The 23,071-nt window shown below is 41.5% G+C and overlaps 1 protein-coding gene across 1 annotated transcript; it reads left to right on the top strand.

The window, feature by feature from the left end:
* The first annotated feature begins 379 nt into the window (after positions 1-379).
* Positions 380-21,847, top strand: LOC132821709 (scavenger receptor cysteine-rich type 1 protein M130-like). The gene is made up of 6 exons (XM_060834416.1): positions 380-635; positions 11,511-11,720; positions 16,532-16,900; positions 19,424-19,738; positions 20,308-20,382; positions 21,528-21,847. Exons 1-6 carry the CDS (start codon positions 380-382, stop codon positions 21,845-21,847), a joined length of 1,545 nt encoding a protein of 514 aa, XP_060690399.1.
* Positions 21,848-23,071: the final 1,224 nt, after the last annotated feature.

Below are 23,071 nucleotides of genomic sequence, written 5' to 3'. Positions count from 1 at the left end.
AGTAAGAGGTAGGCCCTTATAGTTCCTTTACTCAGAAAATTCTGAGCTTTTCAGACAGTACGAGCTACATTAGCTCCAACAGGAGTTCCAACAGCTGTTCCAAAGCAATTCAAATTCTTTCATTGTGGCACTGGAATATTTCACTCCTATGATAGATGAGAATACGTTGGGGTCTCATGATTAGTTCTTTATGAAGTTTTTCATGATTTTTCTTTCCTTGTTTGAATGATTCATTTTTTGCCTACTTTAATTTAAATGAGAATAAATTCATCCAGATGAACATAAATTCAATGAAAAATGTTCATTGTTCTTGGACAAAGGAAAAAGGAGACCACGGTTAGTTGGTGGTAATGATACCTGCTCAGGAAGAGTGGAGATAATGTTCGATGATACCTGGAACACAGTATGTGATACCTATTGGGATTTACAAGATGCAGCTGTTGTCTGCAATCAACTCGGTTGTGGGACTGCGATTTCAACTCCAGGAGGTGCATACTTTGGAGAGGGAAATGGACCAATATGGAATTATATCCACATTTGCACTGGCAATGAAATCCGTTTGACTGAATGCCCAATTGCATCCAGCGGAGACCGTCAGTGCACACACAGAAATGATGCTAGTGTCATCTGTTCAGGTAGGCATTAATTCATTGTCAAATACCAATTATTCTGATAATTATGTTGTTACTTGTTTATGAGTGGAAATGTGCAATAGCATGTTCTCTTAATTTATGATGTATCTGTAACCAAGATGTCAGTTACGCATTTCTCTTCAATTTATCTTCATTATCAGAGGAAATTGAAATGGATCTATTGAGCACTTCTCGTGATGGACCCAACTATAACTCTGCATAGGATGTACAGTTGGGAAGCACATATGACTTCACTTTGCTCTTTATAGCTGCTCTGAGAAAGTGGACCTTCTTGTGAACTATTACAGTCCATATGTAATAGTCCATATTAAAGTCCATATTATGTACAGACCTCCTAACAATGGTCAGGACCAGGGGTGCAACATGTACCGGGAAATAGAAAAGGCATGTCAGAAAGGCAAGGTCACAGTGATCATGGGAGACTTCAATATGCAGGTGGACTGGGTAAATAATGTAGCCAGTGGATCCAAAGAAAAGGAATTCATGGAATGCTTACAGGATGGCTTTTTGGAACAGGTTGTCATGGAGCCCACAAGGGAGCAGGCTATTCTGGACCCAGTGCTATGTAATGAACCAGACTTTATAAAGATCTTAAAGTAAGGGAACACTTAGGAAGCAGTGATCATAATATGGTAGAGTTCAGTCTGCAGTTTGAAAGAGAGAAGGCAAAATCGGATGTAATGGTGTTAGAGTTAAATAAAGGTAATTATGAGGGCATGAGAGAGGAACTGATGAAAATTGACTGGAAGCAGAGCCTAGCGGGGAAGACAGTAGAGCAAAAATGGCAGGAGTTTATAGGTATAATTGAGAACACTGTAAAGAGGTTCATCCTCAAGAAAAGAAAGATTATCCGGGGAGGGATAGACAGCCATGGCTGACAAAGGAAGTCAGGAAATGTATCAAAGAAAAAGAGAGATCCTATAAAGTGGCCAAGAGCACTTGGAAATCAGAAGATTGGGAAGGCTACAAAAACAAACAGAGGATAACAAAGAGAGAGATAAGGAAGGAGAGGATCAAATATGAAGGTAGGCTAGCCAGTAATAATAGAAATGATAGTAAAAGTTTATTTCAATACATAAGAAACAAACGACAGGCAAAAGTAGACATTGGGCCACTTCAAACTGATGCTGGAAGCCTAGTGATGGGAGATAAGGAAATGGCTGGAGAATTTAATAAGTATTTTGCATCAGTCTTCACAGTGGAAGACATGAGTAATATCCCAACAATTAAAGGAAGTCAGGGAGCTGAGTTGAGTATGGTTGCCATTACAAAAGAGATAGTGCTAGAAAAGCTAAAAAGTCTTAAAATTGACAAATCTCCTTGCCCCGATGGGCTACATCCTAGAGTTCTGAGGGAGGTGGCTGAGGAAATAGCAGAGGCATTGGTTGAGATCTTTCAAAAGTCACTGGAGTCAGAGAAAGTCCCAGATGATTGGAAGATCGCTGTTGTAACCTCCTTGTTCAAGAAAGGATCAAGACAAAAGATGCAAAATTATAGGCCAATTATTGTGGTTCTGTTCGCCGAGCTGGGAGTTTTTGTTGCAAATGTTTCGTCCCCTTTCTAGGTGACATCTTCAGTGCTTGGGAGCCTCCTATGAAGCGCTTCTGTGCTGATTCCTCTGGCATTTATACTGGTTTGAATCTGCCGCTTCCGGTTGTCAGTTGCTGTCCGCTGCAGTGGCCGGTATATAGGGTCTAGGTCGATGTGTCTGTAGATAGAATTTGTGGATGAGTGCCATGCCTCTAGGAATTCTCTGACAGAGAACAGCCAGGGAATGCCTAGAGGCGTGGCACTCATTCACAAATTCTATCAACAGACACATCGACCTAGACCCTATATGCCGGCCACTGCAGCGGACAGCAACTGACAACCGGAAACGGCAGATTCAAACCAGTATAAATGCCAGAGGAATCAGCACAGAAGCGCTTCACAGGAGGCTCCCAAGCACTGAAGATGTCACCTAGAAAGGGGACGAAACATTTGCAACAAAAACTCCCAGCTCGGCGAACAGAACCACAACAACGAGCACCCGAGCTACAAATCTCCTCACAAACTTTGTATAGACCAATTAGCCTAACCTCGGTTGTTGGTAAAATTCTAGAATCTATCGTTAAGGATGAGGTTTCTAAATTCTTTGAAGAGCAGGGTCAGATTGGAACAAGTCAACATGGATTTAGTAAGTGGAGGTCGTGCCTGACACACCTGTTGGAATTCTTTGAAGAGGTGACAAGTAGGTTAGACCAGCGAAACCCAGTGGATGTGGTCTATCTAGACTTCCAAAAGGCCTTTGATAAGGTGCCACATGGGAGGCTATTGAGTAAGGTGAGGGCCCATGGTGTTTGAGGTGAGCTACTGGCATGGATTGAGGATTGGCTGTCTGACAGAAGGCAGAGAATTGAGATAAAAGGTTCTTTTTCGGAATGGCAGCCTGTGACAAGCAGTGTCCCACAGGGTTCAGTGTTTGGGCCGCAGCTGTTCACATCATATATTAATGATCTGGATGAAGGGACTGGGGGCATTCGAGCGAAGTTTTCTGATTATATGAAGTCAGGTGGTCAGGCAGGTAGTACTGAGGAAGTGGGGAGGCTGCAGAAGGATCTAGACAGTTTGGGAGAGTGGTCCAGGAAATGGCTGATGAAATTCAACGTGAGCAAATGTAAGGTCTTGCACTTTGGAAAAGAAAAAAAGCATAGACTACTTTCTAAACGGTGAGAAAATTCATAAAGCCAAAGTGCAAAAGGATCTGGAAGTGCTAGTCGAGGATTCTCTAAAGGTAAACATGCAGGTTGAATCCATGATTAAGAAAGCGAATGCAATGTTGTCATTTATCTCAAGAGGGTTGGAATATAAAAACAGCGATGTGCTCCTGAGACTTTATAAAGCTCTGGTTAGGCCCCATTTGGAGTACTTTGTCCAGTTTTGGGCCCCACACCTCAGGAGGGACATACCTGCACTGGAGCGTGTCCAGCGGAGATTCACACGGATGATCCCTGGAATGCCAGGCCTAACATACGAGGAACGGCTGGGGATCCTGGGATTGTATTCATTGGAGTTTAGAAGATTAAGGGGAGATCTAATAGAAACTTACAAGATAATACATGGCTTGGAAAGGGTGGACGCTAAGAAATTGTTTCCATTAGGCGAGGAGACTAGGACCTGTGGGCACAGCCTTAGAATTAGAGGGAGTAAATTCAGAACAGAAATGCGGAAACATTTCTTCAGCCAGAGAATGGTGGGCTTGTGGAATTCATTGCCGCGGAGTGCAGTGGAGGCCGGGACGCTAAATGGCTTCAAGGCCGAGATTGATAAATTCTTGATGTCACAAGGAATTAAGGGCTACGGGGAGAATGCTGGTAAGTGGAGTTGAAATGCCTATCAGCCATGATTAAATGGTGGAGTGGACTCGATGGGCCGAATGGCCTTACTTCCACTTCTATGTCTTATGGTCTTATATTTTGCATCAGTTAACAGTCTGCCTGCTTTCAGACTAATCGGAGGGCTTCAATACCATTGTGTGTCAAATTCTTCAATGCCTATAATCCACTTTGTGTCATCACCATCATCATTAATTGTGTTTGGCCAGTTGTGAAGATCTAGCTGTGCAGTAAGTAATGAGGGAACAGGTGCAGTGAAGAATACTACCTAAACATGTCTACTCATCTCAGATATTGATGGCAATATTGGTGGCTGCAACTACAATAGACTTATTATTGTGGTCAAATGCAATGTTTGTACAGAGGAAGCCCAGGACAATTGTTTGCCACTAACACAGCACTAAATTGGATAGTTCCATTGCAAACCGAAAAACTCAGTCTGGGTATCTATCAGGTTCTATTGGTTATAATAAACAGCAATGTTTTATTTGACAAAAAACAGTAAATCCTTGCTGCATCATTCCTCATGCTGCACCATTATCTTCAAGCTAGATGGCCAACACTCCCTCAATGAGAAATACTGAAGAAAAGACTAACAAAAGGCAAATCCCCAAATGATGGATAAAACTTTGAGAAGTTTTGACATTAGGCTATATGCCATCCTAAAGCAGAGAATCATAAACCCAAAATTAAGTGAACCAATTGATCAGATTAATCCCATGTCACCGTGTCAAATCCTGTCTGGAATTCTGGAAAATTAATTAATTACAAAAACATTCCTATTGCAGCAACCAAAATGCTATTAGTTTTAAAATAGTGATGGAAAAAGATAGACAGATCAAAGAGTTGAATTTCTAAAGTAGAGAAAGGCCAACTTTGACGGTATTAGGCAAGAACTTTCAAAAGCTGAGTGGGGGCAGATGTTCACAGGTAAAGGGATGGTTAGAAAATGGGAAGACTTCAGAAATGAGTTAACGAGAGTCCAGAGACAGTACATTCCTGTTAAGGTGAAAGGAAAGGCTGGTAGGTATAGGGAATACTGGATGACTGAAGAAATTGAGGGTTTGGTTAAGAAAAAGAAGGAAGCATATGTCACGTGTAGACAGGAGAGATCAAGTGAATCCTTGGAAGAGTATAAAGGCAGTACGAGTATACTTAAGAAGGAAATCTAGAGGGCAAAAGGGGACATGACATAGCTTTGGCAAATAATCTTAAGGAGAATCCAAAGGTATTTTACAAATACATTAAGAACAAAAGGGTAACTAGGGAGAGAATAGGGCCCCTCAAAGATCAGAAATGCTGCCTTTGTGTGGAGCCACAGGAGATGGGGGAGATACTATTTTGCATCAGTGTTTACTGTGGAAATGGACATGGAAGATATAGAATGTAGGGAAATAGATGGTGACATTTGGAAAAATGTCCATATTAGAGAGGAGGAAGTGCTGGATGTCTTGAAATGCACAAAAGTAGATAAATGCCCATGCGTTGTGCATGGGAAATCATGTCTCACAAATTTGATTGGGTTTTTTGAGGAAGTAGCAAAAAGGATTGATGAGGGCAGAGCAGTAGACGTGATCTATTTGGACTTCAGTTAAGGTTTTCAACAATGTTCCCTATTGGAAACTGGTTCGCAAGGTTAGATCACACGGAATAGAACAAGAACTAGCCATTTTGATCTAGAACTGGCTAAAAGGTAGAAGACAGAGGGTGGTGGTAGAGGGTTGTTTTTCAGATTGGAGGCCTGTGACCAGTGGAGTGCCATAAGAATCAGTGCTGGGTCCACTACTTTTCGTCATTTATGTAAATGATTTGGATGCGAGCATAAGAGGTACAATTAGTAAGTTTGCAGATTACATCAAAATTGGAGGTGTTTTGGACAGTGTAGAAGGTTATGTCAGATTACAATGGGATCTATATCAGATGAGCCAATGGGTTGAGGAGTGGCAGATGGAGTTTAATTTAGATAAATGTGAGGTGCAGCATTTTGGAAAACAATTCTTAGCAGAGCATATGCACTTAATGGTAAGGTCCAAGGGAGTGTTGCTGATCACTCCAAGACACCTTGGAGTGCAGGTTTATAGTTCCTTGAAAGTGGAGTCATAGGTAGATAGGATAGTGAAGAAGGCGTTTTGTATGCTTTCATTTTTGTTGGTCAGAGTATTGATTAAAGGAGTTGGCATGTAATGTTGTGGATGTACAGGACAGTCCACTTTTGGAATATTGCACGCAATTCTGGTCTCCCTCCTATGGAAGGATGTTGTGAAACTTGAAAGGGTTCAGAAAAGGTTGACAAGAATGTTGCTAGGGTTGGAAGATTTGAGCTGTAGGGAGAGGTTGAATAGGCTCAGGCTGTTTCCCCTGGAGTTTCAGAAGCTGAGGGGTGACCTTGTTTATAAAATAACAAGGGGCATGAATAGATAAGTAGACAAGGTCTTTTTTCCCTGGGGTAGGCTAGTCCATAACTCGAGGGCATAGGTTTAAGGTGAGAGGGGAAAGACAAAAAAGAGACCTATGGAGCAACTTTTTCACGCAGATGGTGGTACGTGTATGGGCTGCCAGAGGAAGTGGTGGAGGCTAGTACAATTGCAACATTTAAAAGGCATCTGGATAGGAAGGGTTTGGTGGAATTATGGACTGGATGCTGATAGGTGGGACTAGATTGGGTTGGGATATCTGGTTGGCTTGGATGAGTTGGATGGAAAGATCTGTTTCCATGCTGTAATCTCTATGACTCTATGACTCTATGACAATAATGGATGTGCTCAGTTTACCACAGTAAAAGACAATGCTGACACCTGTGCAGGCAAGTATGACCAGGAATGCCCAGAAGATCACCCATTTTGGCATCTTCCTAAAGTCCCAGAGGTCAAATATCAGTCAATTCAATTTGGTCTGCTGGATATTTAGAATATAAAATGAATGAGTGCAATGGTTACAATAAAGGCTAGATATTCCAAAAAACCTTAGTTGTAGTACTGAAAACATATAAACCTGTTTAAATTGGTCCTCAGTGCACTACTTAATCATCTGTTGCCTGTGACATGTGTGGACTTTTACATGCAATAGAAATGTCAATGTCTACATATTTTTTGTTGTAATTTTTTGGAGAAATAGATCTAAATTTGTTGGACAACAGCACCAGTACTGGGGAAGGAGGAAGCTGTTGTGATCAGTCAGTCTCCACCTGAACCACAATGGGTCAGGCATCCTGGCGAATTGCCTAACTAAGTCTGCGGATAGGTCTTTCAACCAAATACATGTAGTGAGGGTAATCAGTTGCATGGAAATTATGGAAATAGTCAAAAATGGTGAAGGGCAAATCATCAAAGATTATTCAAGTTTCCAGAACAAATATTAGGACAGAGAATATGGAAAGGGTCAAGAATCCAACGTCAAGCACAAGATAAAGAGATAACTATGAGAAGGGCAGCAGGACTCAGTATCTTGTACTTAAATGCACTCAGTACATGAAACAAGTGAAATGACCATGTAGTGCAGATTGGAAATGGCAGGTATGATATTATGGGCATCACAGAGATGTGGCTGCAAACAGATTCGGGCTAGGAACTAAATATGCAAGGTTACTCATTGCATCAAAAGGAGAAGTAGTTGGGCAGAGGGGGTGGAGTTTCCTTGTTCCTCAGAAGCAAAATTGCCCCAGCAATAAATGAAATGGAGTCAGAATGGGTAGAATATGTATGTGTGGAGGTGAGGAAACAAAGACTCTGATTGGGATTGGGCCAAGGCCTCCAAACAGTTGTCATGATGTGGGGCAGAAAATTAATCAGGAGATAGAAAAAGCATGTGAAAAAGGCATTATTACAATAATTATGAGGGACTTCAATATGCAGGTGTACTGGGGAAATCAGATTGGTAGTGAATCTCAAGAAATGGTATTTGTGAATATCTATGAGATGGCTTTTTGGAACAGCTTGTGGTTGAACCCACTAAGGAACAGGCAACTCCAGATTTAGTGATGTGTAATATGGTAGTCTTGATGAGGGATCTAAAGGTGAAAGAGCCCCTCAGTGGGTTTTTTAAAATGTATTTTCTGTCTCCTGATTAATTTTCTGCCACATAATATGAGAGCATTCACCTCACAGTTTGAGAGGGAGAGGATTGCATCAGATGTATCAGTTTTCCAATTAAGTAAGGAAACCACTAAGACATGAGGAAGAAGTTGCCATTCATTTCAAGAGATTGAAAGGGGAGCCTAGCAGGGAAGTCAGAGGAGCAATAATGGGAGGAACTCTGGGGGGAAGTTCTGGAGGCACAGCAGAAATTCATCCCAAGAAAGAAGAAACATGCTAAGGGGAAGATGAAACAAAGAGATGGTGGAGGATCTGAATAGGTACTCTGCATCATATATCACAGTGCAAGACATCAGCAGTATACCAGAACTTCAAATGAGTCGGGGGCAGAGTGTAGAGACCATCACTAAGGAGAATGTGGTGAGAAGCCGAAAGGTCTGAAGGTGGATAAATCATCTGGAGCAGAAAGACTATACCCCAGAGTTCTCAAGGATATTGCTGAGGACATTGTTCAGGTATCGGTGGTGAACATTTAGAAATCACTGGAGTCAGGGAGAGTCCCTGACAACTGGAAAAAAGGCTAATTTGACGCTTTGATTTAAGAAAGGAGGGAGGCAGAAGAAAGGAAGCTTTCAGCTGGTTAGTCTGATCTTGGTCATCGGTAAACATTTAGAGTCTATTATTAAAGATGAGGTTGCAATGTATTTAAAACTGTATATTAAAATAAGGCTGGGTCAGCACAGTTTTGTCAAGGAGAGGTTATGCCTGGCAAATCTGTTAGAATTCTTTGAGTAGGTAATGAGCAAATTAGACAAAGGACAGCCAGTGAATACGATAGTGGATTTCAAAACACCTTTGGCAAGGTGTTGCACAGGAAGCTGTGAAATAATATAAGAGCTCCTGGTGTGAGGGGGACAGTACTAGCACGGAGAGAGGATTGTCTGACTCGCAGCAGGCAGAGTGTATGGATAAAGGAGTTTTTCTGAGGATGGCAGCTGATGACTAGTGGAGTTCTGCAGTGGTCCATGTTGGGACAACTATTCATGTTATACATTAATGATCTAGTTTAAGAAACTGAGGGCATTGTTGCTCAGTTTTCAGATGACACAAAGATAGGTGGAGGGACTGGCCATGTTGAGAGAACAGGGGAGGCTGCAGAAGGACTTGGACAGGCTCAGACAGTGGACAAAAAAGTGGTAAATGGAATATAATGTTGAAAAGTTGAGGTTAAGAAATTTGGTGAAAATGAATAGAGGCAGAGATTATTTTCTAAATAGGGAAAGATTTGGAAATCTGAAACACAAAGGGATTTGATCGTCCTAGTCCAGGATTCTTTTTGGATTAACATTCAGATTCAGTTAGCAGTCAATGCAATGTTGCCATTCATTTCAAGAGAGTACAAGAGAATACAAGAGCAGAGATGTACAGCTGAGCATGTAATGAGACTGTAATCAGACTGCATTTATAAAATTACCAATGGTGTTGGACCCGATACCTAAGCACGAATGTGGTGGCCTTGAGGGGATCCAGACAATGTTGACAAGAATGATCAAAGGATGTAGGGCTTGTCATATGAGGAGTGGTTGAGGACTCGAGGCACGAACTTAAAACAGTTTATAAGGACGAAGAGAGATCTAATTGAAACTTACAGAATACTGAGAAGCCTGAATGCAGAGCACATGGAGAAGATGTTTCCATCCGTAGGAGAGATGAGGACTTGAGGGCACAGCCTCAGAATGAAGAGACCTCCTTTAGAATTGAGATGAGGAGGAATTTCTTCAACCAGTGGGTGGTGACTCTCTGAAACCCATTGCTGCAGTGGACTGAAGAGGACAAGGTATTGAGTTGATTTAAGGCAGGGTTATGTGGAGAATACAGGAGAATGTAGTTGATAAACATATCGGCCACAATCCAATGATGGCACTCAATTGGGCCAAATGGCCTATTTGTGCTTTTATAGCGAATGGTCTTGTGGAGATGAACCCCCATCTTGAGAGGGTGCCTTCAGTTATGATATGCAACTAACCATGCACTAAATCAAAGATTCACTGTAACAATACATCAAAGCCCCATTGATCTTGATCAGATGGGACAATGAGCTGAGAAGTGGCAGATAGAATTTAATTTAGATAAACATAAGATGCTACATTTTGGAAAGGCAATTCAGAGCAGGACATGTGCACTTAATGATAAGTTCCTGGGGAATGTAGCTGAACAAAGGGACCTTGGAGTGCAGGTTCATAGTTCCTTGAAAGTAGCGACACAGGTAGATGGGATAGTGAAGAAGGTGTTTGATGTACTTTCCTTTGTTGGGCAGAGCTTTGAGTAGAGGACTTGGGAGGTCTTGTTGCAGCTGTGCAGGACATTGGTGGGGTCATATTTGGAATATTATGTGCATTTCTGATCTCCTTCCTGTTGGAAAGATGTTGTGAAACTTGAAAGGGTTCAAAAAGATTTACAAGGATGTTGCCAGTGTTTGAGAATTTGAGCTATCCTGGAGAGGCTGAATAGACTGGGGCTGTTTTCCCTGGAGCATCAGAGGCTGAGGGGTGACCTTATAGAGGTTTATAAAATAATGAGGAGCATGGATAGAATAAATAGATATGGTCTTTTCCCTAGGGTGGGGTAGTCCAGAACTAGAGGGTATAGGTTTAAACAGAGAGGGGAAAGGTATAAAAGAGACCTAAGGGTTTCACATAGAGGGTGGTGTGAGTTTGGAATGAGCTGCCAGGGGAAGTGATGGAGGTTAGTATAATTACATCATTAAAAAGTATCTGGATAGGTATATGAACAGGAACGGTTTAGAGGGATGTGGGCCAAGTGCTGGCAAATGGGACTAGATTAGGAGAGGACATCTGGTCAGCATGGAAGAGATGGAACAAAGTGTCTGTGTCTGTGCTTGTATGACTCCATGACAACAACTTCTGAGACTAAGACGTTGATCATTTGTGAGATTAAGACAACAGAAGCAGGGGAACACCTGCACCAATAAATTTCCTTTCAACTGGGACACCACACTTACTTGGTAAGATACCAACTTTCCAGCACTATCGTACTCCTTCAGGTCCTGGAACTCACTCCCTTAAAGAGTTACGTCTTGACCTGCAGAATAAGATTGTAAAGATTCATGGAAGTCACAAACTGTCACCAGGCCTTTCCAGCGATAGCTACATCCCTTGAAAGAGTATAAAATAGTGCAATTGACAACACGCATTTTTTTATTTTGTGCACTCATAAAGACCTTGTTCTCCTGAGCATATGAGATCATTAATCTTCCTGACGATCTCAACATTTCAAATGCTGGCTACTTTCTTTGTCTGCTTTCTATTCTCTACTCATTAATTGAGGGAATAGATAAATCGCGCAATGAGACTAATGGTCATAATTTATGTTCAGATGATGTCTTTTTGAAACATTGCATGAACGTTGATTATAAATTTGCATTCTTACAGGTGAAGATTGGCAATTACGATTGGCTAACGGACAGAGCATTTGCGAAGGCCGTGTGGAGGTTTATTATGACGGTGTTTGGGGGAGAGTGATTGACACTCAGTGGAATTTCAATGAAGCAGAAGTGGTGTGCAGACAGCTGAAGTGTGGCTCTGCAATAAGCATTTACAACCACTTGAAGTTTGGGAAAGGCAGCGGACCGACCTGGATCAGTAATGTCAGGTGCAACGGAAGTGAACCCTTCCTTTGGAATTGCAGTTTTACAAAAACGGAGCAGTCATCAGTTGGAGATGACGGGGGAGTGGTGTGCTCTGGTATGACCTTCTTTATATCCTCGGGTCTAACCAATGTCCTGCTGCCAGCTATGGGATAAAGAGTAAAAAATAAAACTAATGTAATATTCAGGAGCAATTTCTTTCCCAGAGGGTGTCTAGAACGACGTGGACTGGATAGGTCTGTCCATTGTGTCGTGAAATGGGAAAGTAGGTGCCATATGAAGAGCTAAAAAAAAGTTGAGGTTAAGATTGGTTTAGATAATGAGGCCTGAATTCGAATAGCAGTGTTCATTCGAATGGGTTGTTTCTGTGCTGTAACTATCCTGCAATGGTTATGAAGTGTGCAAGGAAAGGTTAATAGCTTTTTCTCGTGGATTTTCCTTTCCATTGTTGTCATATTGGTCAGGGTTTCTAAGCTCTCTCTCTCCCTATTCCGGTAAGGTAGGTAGATTACAGATCGCTATTGAGTCTCCAGTGTACATGGGATTGTGGTCGATCCCGACGCTGACTTGGGTACGCAGATGACGGTTTAATATTTAATTGCAATGGCACATCATCCTCCCCAGCCGGGTAAGATTCGGGTCTATTTCGATCAGCAGGGAACTACACCGCCCTCATTGTCTGAGATTAGGTTCTTTGGAGCAGAGGAGTCAGAGAAGGGACATGTTCAAGGTGTACAGTATAAAGTTATCTAGATTAGACAGAAAGAACCATTTTGCCCTTGATGGAGGAATCATTGACCCGGGGCAGAGATTTAAGGGAAGGGGAAGGGGCAGAAGGTTGAAAGGGGATGTAAGGAGAAACTTTTCACTCAAAGGGTTGTGGGAATCTGAAATTCACTAAAGTTGGCTAAGTAGTAACACTGCTGCCTCATAGCAGACCGATCCTGGATCGTTTCCACCCTCAGGCGATTGTCTGCTTGTACATTCTCCCAATGCCTGCGATGGTTTCTTCCCTGGATTGCTAAATTGCCCATAGTGACAAGACTGTAGGATCGGGGGTGGGATGCTAAATAGAGTTGTGCTCAGAATGGGTCGAATGGCCTGCTTCCACACTGGAATTTTATTAGATTCCCTACAGTGTGGAAACAGGCCCTTCGGTCCAACAAGTCCACACCGACTCTCCGAAGAGTAACCCACCTAGACCTGTTTCCATCTGACTAACGCACCTAACCTATGGGCAATTTAGCATGGCCAATTCACCTGGCCTGCACATCTTTGGACTGTGGGAGGAATCCAGAGCACCAGGGGGATACCCACACAGTCACAGGGAGAATGTGCAAACTCCACACAGACAGTCGCCAGAGGCTAGAATTGAACCTGGGACCCTGCTGATGTGAGGCAGCAGTGCTAACCACTGAGCCACTGTGTAGAGATTCTATCTCAGTGTGGTACGCCTATGAATCCTCACAATATTTAAGATGTATTTAGATGCATTTGTGATGTCAAGGCATAAATAACTGTAGGGAAAGTGAGGACTGCAGATACTGGAGATCAGAGTTGACAATGTGTTGCTGGAAAAGCACAGCATCCGAAGAGCAGGCAAATCCACATTTCAGGCATCAGACCTTCATCAGGAAATAGCTGTGGACCAAGTGCCCTAAGTTGATTAGAACAATCAGGCGCATGCATCTTAACTGCAAAAGACTTGATAGGCTGAAAGGCCCTTTTTCTCTGTTGTAGCCCTCAATAATTCTAAAAGGAAACAAGCAATCCTTATATCAAAAGCAATTTGTACTTAAAACATTTAATATGCTAGTCGTAGAATCTCCCAGACATGATGGTGTGTGTCTTGAAGCGAGCTTTCAGAATGTGGTGTTGCCATGTGCCTGATGTATCTGTCCATCCAGATGATAAAGACTTCAAGTTTAAAATCTGATTGAAGATTTGTAGCTTGGGTATCCGTTGTTGTGGTTCTGTTCGCTGAGCTGGAAGTTTTTGCTGCAAACGTTTCGTTCCCTGGCTAGGGAACATCATCAGTGCTGTTGGAGCCTCGTGTGAAGCGCTGCTTTGATGTTTCTTCCGGTATTTATATTGGTTTGTTCTTGCCGCTTCCGGGTGTCAGTTTCAGCTGTAGTGGTTTGTATATGGTGTCCAGGTCAATGTGTCTGTTGATGGAGTTTGGGGATGAATGCCATGCTTCTAGGAATTCTCTGGCTGTTCTCTGTCTGGCTTGTCCTATGATAGTGGTGTTTTCCCAGTCAAATTCATGTTGCTGGTTGTCTGAGTGTATGGCTACTAGAGATAGCTGGTCGTGTCGTTTTGTGGCTAGCTGATGTTCATGGATGCGGATTGTTAGCTGTCTTCCTGTTTGTCCTATATAGTGTTTTGTGCAGTCCTTGCATGGTATTTTGTATAGAGAAACAATAGCCAACCTACTGGACATACATAACAGAACACAGGAGACCGAACCTATCAACAAGGACGGCATACTTAAACTACTGGACCTGTGCCTCACCACACACTTTACATTCAACAATCAGATATACGAACAAATCAACGGAACACCCATGGGATCACCAATCTCGGGACTCATAGCAGAGGCAGTTATGCAAAGGTTAGAACATACAGCCATACCACAAATCCAACCCAAACTCTGGATCAGATATGTTGATGACACCTTTGTAATCATCAAAAACACAGATATAGAAAAAACACACCGAATCATCAACGCCACACTCACAGGAATCCGATTCACACGAGAAGAAGAAAAGGATAGCCAACTCCCATTCCTAGACGTGTTAGTAGAGAGAACACCCAACGGAGAATTCACCACAAGGGTACACAGGAAACCAACACACACAGACCAAGTCTTAAACTATGAAAGTAACCACCCCAACACACACAAACGAAGCTGCATCAGGACACTATTCAAAAGGGCCACAACACACTGCAGTACACCAGAACTGCGAAAAGAGGAAGAGGAACATCTATACAAGGTATTCGCCAAAAACGGATACCCACGCAACTTTATTACCAGATGCCTAAGAGATAGACCGAGGAACGAGGACATGCCACAACCAAAAGGACTAGCCACTCTACCATACGTTAGGAGCGTCTCAGAACTAACAGCCAGACTACTGCGACCCTTAGGACTCATAACAGCACACAAGCCAACATCCACGCTCAGACAACAACTCACTAGAACAAAGGACCCAATACCCAGCATGAGCCAAACTAACGTAGTTTACAAAATACCATGCAAGGACTGCACAAAACACTATATAGGACAAACAGGAAGACAGCTAACAATCCGCATCCATGAACGTCAGCTAGCCACAAAACGACACGACCAGCTATCTCTAGTAGCCATACACTCAGACAACCAGCAACATGAATTTGACTGGGAAAACACCACTATCATAGGACAAGCCAGACAGAGAACAGCCAGAGAATTCCTAGAAGCATGGCATTCATCCCCAAACTCCATCAACAGACACATTGACCTGGACACCATATACAAACCACTACAGCTGAAACTGACACCCGGAAACGGCAAGAACATCCATCAACAGACACATCGACCTGGACCCCACATACAAATCACTGCAGCTGAAACTGACACCCGGAAGCGGCAAGAACAAACCAATATAAATACCGGAAGAAACATCAAAGCAGCGCTTCACACGAGGCTCCAACAGCACTGATGATGTTCCCTAGCCAGGGAACGAAACGTTTGCAGCAAAAACTTCCAGCTCGGCGAGCAGAACCACAACGACTTCAAGTTTGGATGGTTCTGTCAGATGAGTCTTTTGCATTATTCCAGCGCATCTTGCAGAAGGCACAAACAGCTGCCATGTGTATTGATCATGAAGGAAATGAATGCTTAAGGTGATGAATTGCAGTCCTTGGGAAGTGGGATGATTTTTGTTGGAAGATGTGTTATTTGAACTGCACATTCCCAGGCAAATGAAGAATATTTAATTATGCTCCTGCTTTGTGCTTTATAGATGATAGGCAGACTGTTGGGGAGACAGGTCATGAGCTACTCACCAAATAATTCCTGGTTTCTTGTTGTCACAATTTTAATATGCCTCCAACTCAGTTTCTAGTTTAAGATAACCACTTAGAATGTTGACAGTAAGGGTTACAGCAAGAGTCAACTTCAGATTTTATAAGTGCTCAGTGGAGGTAGTATTTTCACTGTGTCTAATAATTTCACTAATGTAATTTTGTGAAGTAAACCTATAATACTGTATAGCCTGACAATTTTGAATCTCAACGCCGATTGAGTTAATGACAATATATTTGGCACATATAACAAGCTAATCAACATTAACTTTCAGCTAGAGATTGACAAAAATGCTGAAAAAACTATGATGCCTTTGTAAAGAGACTGGATTTTAAAAGTTGTAGACCATCATTTTTCAACAAGGTTCAAATGGAGTTGAGCTCTGCATATTAAAATCATAGTTTTTGTCATTTTACATTTTCCTTTCAAACCCATGATTATTTTTAATGTTGTGAGGGGTTGTAGTTGATAATCCTTGGCAGGTCATTTTCATTTTGACTGTGGACAAAGGAGCAGATGTATGCCACTCAGCCCATCAAATGCACTATTGAATGTGATCATGGTTGACCTGATAATCCTCAACTACACTTTTCTGCCTTATAATCCTTGATCCTTTACTGATTAAAAATTTGAATTGATAATGGGGAAGAAAAAGCATAAACCATGGAACAAACTGATCATTGCATGCAAAAAATGAGAAATGGGATATGTGTTTGCAACAAATCTGTTACATACAGACAGGAATTGTAATCTGGACAAGAAAATGTTTGATACTATTATTTGTCTTTCAGATCATATTCAGTTAAAATTAGTAGATGGTGGAAGTCGCTGTGCTGGAAGAGTGGAGCTTTACTACAATGGAAGTTGGGGGACTGTGTGTGATGATTCCTGGGATTTAGCAGATGCCCAAGCTGTCTGCAACCAACTGAAGTGTGGACAAGCTCTAAATGCAACAGTTTCCAGTTGGTTTGGTCCAGGCCTGGGGCCTATTTGGTTAGGCAATGTGAACTGCAGCTTGAATGATTCTGTTCTATGGGAATGTCTGGTGGGGCGGTGGAGTGAAAGCGACTGCAATCATAAAGAAGATGCTGGAGTTATCTGCTCAGGTAACATGCCCTTTCAAATATTCACTCTTTCCAGTCCTGTCAAACAGAAGGCTTTTAACAATTCTCTGAATGGGTTCACATTCATATATAGGCATGGTGATAACTGATTTTTTACACTTTCTTTTCCCCTAATACTGTCATTAATGGGAAAAGCCATGAATTTATAATGGAAAGGAGGAGAGACAGTGGAACAGATTCTAAATCACATATTTTTAGTGCTGGCAGGTGGGACTAGATTGGATTGGGATATCTGGTCAGCATGGACGGGTTGGACCGAAGGGTCTGTTTCCATGCTGTACATCTCTATGACTCTATGACTCTATAATTGTTCTTTTAGGCTGGTTCTTGGATCTTATTGAGAAAAGTCATTAGTTTTGAACAGAAAGCCTGATGTTTCAAATGCACAATTGAATTAACAGCCAATGAAGTTTAAAGTTCGATGTGAAACATTCTGACCTTGCCAAAGGCCTTAATTTTATCTCTCTTTGCCCCCACCTCAATGAGTTATAGGCTAGACATGATGTTGAGCCTCTCCCATCACTCTTATCCACCTTGCTGAGCTCATCCTTACTTTGTACAATGTCTTCTTTAACTCCTCTCACTATATTCGGAACAATGGTGTGGCCATGGGTACCATTATAGGCCCCAGTTCTGCCTGTCTCTTTGTCAGGTATTTTGAACATTCCTTGTTCGGGTTTTACATGGCCCCCTCACTACTCTTTCTCTGAAAAATTGATGATATCATCAATGCTGCTTCCTTCTCTCACTCTGAACTGGAAAAAACTGTCAATTTCGTTTTACAATTTCTGCTCTGCTGTCACCTTCATCTGGGTTAAACTCTGATACCTCATTTCCCTTTCTTGACCACCCTGTTTTCCATTTCTGGGGACAGGTTGGCTACCAATATTCATTATAAACGAACCAACTGTCACAGTTAGCTGGACCATGTGTTGTCACACCCTTCTTCCTGGTAGGACTACAACCCATTCTCCCAGTTTCTCCAGCTCCAAGAAATCTGTTGTAATGATGACACCTTGTGCAGAAGGGGTCCCGGAAATGCCCACTTTTATCCTCCATCAAAGTATCCCTGCTATTGTGGCCAACAGGGTCCTTACCTATGTCCATTCCACTCCTGAACATCTGCCCTCACGTTTTTTCTTCCCTCCCATAAATACGATAGTGTCCCCCTGCCCTCATGTACCACCCCACCGGACTGCTTCCAAAGGATTGTAAACTGCCATTTCCATCGACTCCAACAGTTTGCCACAAACAGGTACATATTCCCCTTCAGTTCTTTGTCAGCAATCTGCAGAGGCCATTCCGTTTGGGACACTCTGGTCCACACCTCCTTAATTCTCAGCATCTCCTCAAGTTCGAATGTCACCTTCCTATGCAATCGCAGATGGTGTAACATCTGCCTGTTTACCTACTCCCTCCTCACCATCCAAGGACCTAAGATATACCTCGCAGGTTAGGCAGTGGTTTACCTGTAATTCATTCAATCTAGTCTTCTGCAGTCACTGTTCAATCATGGTCTCCTGTATACTGTGGAGATGAAATGCAAATTGGGTGACCACTTCACAGAACACCTGTGTTTTGCCCATAAAAATTATCCAGAGCTTCCGGTTGCCGACCACTTCAACACATCACTATGTTCCTACACCAACATTTCTGTCACAGGCCTGCAGCACTGTTCCAGCAAGCCTCCACATGAACATTTCATTTTCCACTTGGGGATCTTACAATCACTGGGAATCAATATCAAGTTGAACAACTTCACAAAACCAAATGAATGGTGGATGCTGTAAATCAAGAACAGAAACAAAAGTTGCTGGAAAAGCTCAGACCTCAGCAGGTCTGGCAGAATCTGTGAAGAGAAATCAGAGTTAACGTTTCAGGTCTATTTCAGGTTTCGGATCCCTTCTGAGGGAGTGTCACCATATCCAAAATATTAACTCTGATTTCTCTTCACAATTGCTGCCAGAACTGTTGAGCTTTTTCAGTAATTTCTGTTTTTGTTGTCAATAACCTTACAGCCTGATTCCACCCCTCTATTGTTTTTATCCATCTCCACACCCAGTCCTGTTATGACATGGGATTGCTTTTAGCACAGTCAACCGATTTTCACCCACTCACAGGCCTATTATCACATTGCGTAGTTTACCTTTAGCACAGCCTATCCATTCTCTGCTGTCCTCATTATGCCTTGTTTAGGTTATCTTTGCTCCTGGCTTGCCACCCATAATCCCGTGTTCAATTATCCATTTCATCTCTTTCTCTCTCTCTCTCTCTCTCTCTCAGTTCCATTTCGATCTAGGTGATTATCTCTGCTTTCCCCCACTCCCCGCCCAATCTCTTTTTCAGCATAACTATCAGTTTTTCACACATATTATCAGTTCTGATCAAGTCACTGGACTTGGAACACTAACTCTAGTTTCTTCCTACAAATGCTGCCAGACATGCTGAGTTTCACTAGCAATCTCTGCTTTTGTTTCAGATTTAAATTCACTCTTTCTTCTATAGACCACAGAGCTGTTAGGCTGCAGGATGGAACGAACCCTTGTCAGGGCAGAGTCGAAGTTTTCTACAATGGGACCTGGGGGACTGTTTGTGCTGATTCCTTTGGAAAGGCGGAAGCAGAAGTTGTTTGTAAGCAGCTCAGCTGTGGATCTGCCCAATCTGTGGAAGGTGCTCTTACATTTGGAAGCGGTTCTGGACAGATCTGGCTCGATGATGTGAGCTGTCGGTTGCAGGATACATTCCTGTGGCAATGTCCATCCTTACCATGGGGTGAACACAACTGTAACCATGGGGAGGATGTTGGAGTCATCTGTTCAGGTGAGAACTGCAAATGGAACCAATTTCTCTTGAAATATTTCACCAATGTTTTAATATTTCTATCATTCATAAATTTGAGATTATGCACATTTTTTATTGTCAGTGTGCAGATGAAGCCTTTGCTGTCACAGCTGAATGTCTTTTTGATCAAACACCAATTTGTTTTGAAATTTTAACCCCCGTTAATAATTCCTTTCATGGCTTAACAACTCCCTGTTACTTTAAATTCCTTCTGCCCCATAACTCTCCAAAGTACCTGCCATCCTCTAAGCCTGGTCTCTTGGGCATTTCCAATTATAGTTGCTGCACAATTCACAGAGCTATACTCAATTGCTTAGATTCTCAGATTCATAATTCATTCACTACACCTCCCGACAGCTGTACATCACTTACAATCCTCCTTAAAATCTAACCATGATTGACCATGACTTTTATCTTCTGACCCAACATCTCCTTTGTGCCTCTCCCATGTTAGATTTTGTTTTAAGATGGTGCAGTGAAGTGGCTTGGGACGTTTAGTATGCTGTACAAACAAGTTGTTGCTGAAGTAATTGAATTTTCTTTTTTAGAACGAAGACCAAGGGAAATGATTAATAAGGGAGATATGAAGAAGAGCAAAACTGAACGAGTTTCAGAAAACTTTGGTAATTATTAATATGCATGTGATTAAATGTTCTGCAGTCGGATTCCTGTTTTTGTTTCTTTGTGGAATTTCAGAGGTCAATACCAAAGAGATTCTTTACAATCTATCTATCACCTCAACTTTTACACCACTAATATGAATTATTTTGCATGATTAATACCAATTATTTTAAGTACAGTAACAAGTGCACTTGTCGGAGTTATGTCCAGTGCGCGATTGTCTTTATGCCAGCAGGTTTTACCCTATCAGGATTGGTTGAAGTAGCCATTAAAAACTTGATAATTTGATATTGCTAATTAATGGAAAGGGTTGAATGATTAATCCTGGGACAAAATATTGGTGAAAAGAATCTGAACAAGCAAACACAACATCAGCTGTCAGTCCACATCTATTCAGTATTTCACACTGAAATTAACACATTGTTCCTTTTAGAGGTCATTGAAACCTTTTGAAATTTGGCAAAGTTCTGCATAACTGTATGTCACACTTTCAGTTACACTTAGGCTTAATGTAAATGAATATGATGCCATTTCCATGTTTTAAACTCTTTTTTTTTAAACATTAGTAAAAACGAGAGTGAGGAGTTAACTTCTTCTGCTATACAAATTAGCTAATTAATTTATACTTTATATTGCAGCAAATTATTCCAGACCTGTGTGTTTAGTTTTGTTCTAAAAAATTGGTTATGAGACCTGGCTGTTACTGACTAATCCAGAGTTTATCCTTTGTCCCTAATTCCTCATAAGAGTGGGGTGGTGATCTGCTTTCATGATCCACAGCACTCCTTGGGATGTAGGAACACTCATAGTTCTGCTCTGTAGGGGACGTAGGTGACTTTGATTGAGCGACAATAAAGACAAGATGAAAAAAGGTGAAAATCTAGATGAGGTCTAGATTGCAGTGACATTGCAGCTGCTGGTCCTCCCATGCATATAGTGACCGTGTTTACCTTTGAGTTGGAGGTTTTGTGTATCGAAAAAGCCGTTGAAGGAGGTTTGGTGAGTTACTGCAGCCCATTTTGTAAATGGAACAAACTGTGTCATAATTTTTTTTTCATTCTGAGCAAGACAACCAAAATAAAGTAATTGTATTCAAATGAAAGTTAAAACAGCTGAAATTCTCAGACGTAATGTTTTGTTTCTGCAGAATTGCGGCTGGCTGCGGGATTTAATAATTGTTCTGGAAGAGTTGAAATATTCTTCAATGGTATATGGGGAACGGTTTGTGATGATTCCTGGAATAAGCATGTTGCTGCTGTCGTCTGTAGACAGTTAAACTGTGGTCATCCAGTGTCAGCTCCGGAAGAGATGCTATTTGAAAGAGGAAATGGCACAATATGGATTGATGAAATTAAATGCAAGGGGAGTGAATTATTCCTGTGGGACTGCCAATTGTCAGTTATGGGCAATCATGACTGTGAACATAAAGAAGATGTCAATTTGATTTGCTCTGGTATGCCATTTTAAATTGAATCTTGATTTTAACGCACTCATTCTTGCATTCAAAACACTCCATGCTCTTATTGTCCTCTCTCTCTGATCTAAAATTGTACTACAACTGTTAGAATTCTCCAATTGTTGCATTGTGTGTATCACCAATTACAATCCTTTCACCATTTCCATAATTTGTTTATTTAGAATATACTCTAATCCATCAATCTTAAGTCGAAACAGTGTCACTGAATGCATACCTAGACTGAGCATTATTTGCCACCAATTAGTTCATGTATCATTTGCAGGTTTCTCATTACTTTGCCAACTCTCTACATGTCAACGTTAACCTTTAATATATGCCTCAACCTTCATATTACTGCCTTTGTAAGTTTTCATTGCTCCTGCATACTGTTGGTGTATTTGTAAGTAAATGAAATTCATGAGGCCATTTTACTTTGTGTTATTATTAAATGTTTTTGCTTTCAGGCTATCAAAAATTCACAGAGTCCTTCAACCAGCAGAGACCTCTGATTTTTATCATACCTTGTATTTTTGTGACCCTTTTGATTGCTGTGTCACTTGCTTTGGCTGCAGAATTACAAAGAAGCTCCCAGAAAGGTTGGTTAATTCAACATTAATAGCCCTGCCCATAAATATTTTGGTTGATTCCTGCTAATCTTTTCATTATCCAACTCTGACAGTTTGCAAGAAAGATGTGATCATGTTAGTTACAGAGACAATCTGCAATGATGTTACACAAATTGGAGAATTTTAGCTAAATGCTGCTGAAAGGAGACCAGATATTTATCTAGCACTCATCAGACGAGTTGATGTGAAATCAGATTGAAAAAGAGAGACAGCATTTTATATAGCATGAGAAGAGGGTGCTAGTTGATGAGAGCATAATTGGCACAGAGATGAGGCAAGTGGTACAGTTAACTGCCCATTTTAGTTCTCAGACCAATCAAGTAGTTTAGGGTTGGCCAGGGCATTGCTATCAGAATACAGCCGACATTAGCCATCTTAAAAACAACTTTGCTTTGCAAATGTCATGTTTCTTGCATTATCGTTCAGATGAGTGCAAGACAAACAGCTTTAATATCTAGTTTCCTATCAGAAAAGTTTACACAATTTTTGTTGTGAGCAAAGATTGGATAGTATTTGATTATATAGCAATTACTTGTTTCATAGAGGAGGCTTAAGGGAGATTAAATTGATGTAATTCAGCAATGAGGAGCATGGGTATAGTGGATGAGG

This window comes from Hemiscyllium ocellatum, chromosome 13 (genome assembly GCF_020745735.1).
Source record: "Hemiscyllium ocellatum isolate sHemOce1 chromosome 13, sHemOce1.pat.X.cur, whole genome shotgun sequence".
In the NCBI taxonomy this organism is placed as follows: Eukaryota; Metazoa; Chordata; class Chondrichthyes; order Orectolobiformes; family Hemiscylliidae; genus Hemiscyllium; species Hemiscyllium ocellatum.
This window is presented reverse-complemented; position numbering and strand designations above follow the sequence as displayed.

Bases quoted from the DNA above. Each gene is read 5' to 3' on its own strand.
- LOC132821709 (XM_060834416.1), top strand. From the start codon at position 380: ATGTTCGATGATACCTGGAACACAGTATGTGATACCTATTGGGATTTA. The intron at 636-11,510 runs GTAGGCATTAAT...GCATTCTTACAG, and splicing joins TGCTAGTGTCATCTGTTCAG to GTGAAGATTGGCAATTACGA. The intron at 19,739-20,307 runs GTGAGAACTGCA...TTTCTTTTTTAG, and splicing joins TGTTGGAGTCATCTGTTCAG to AACGAAGACCAAGGGAAATG.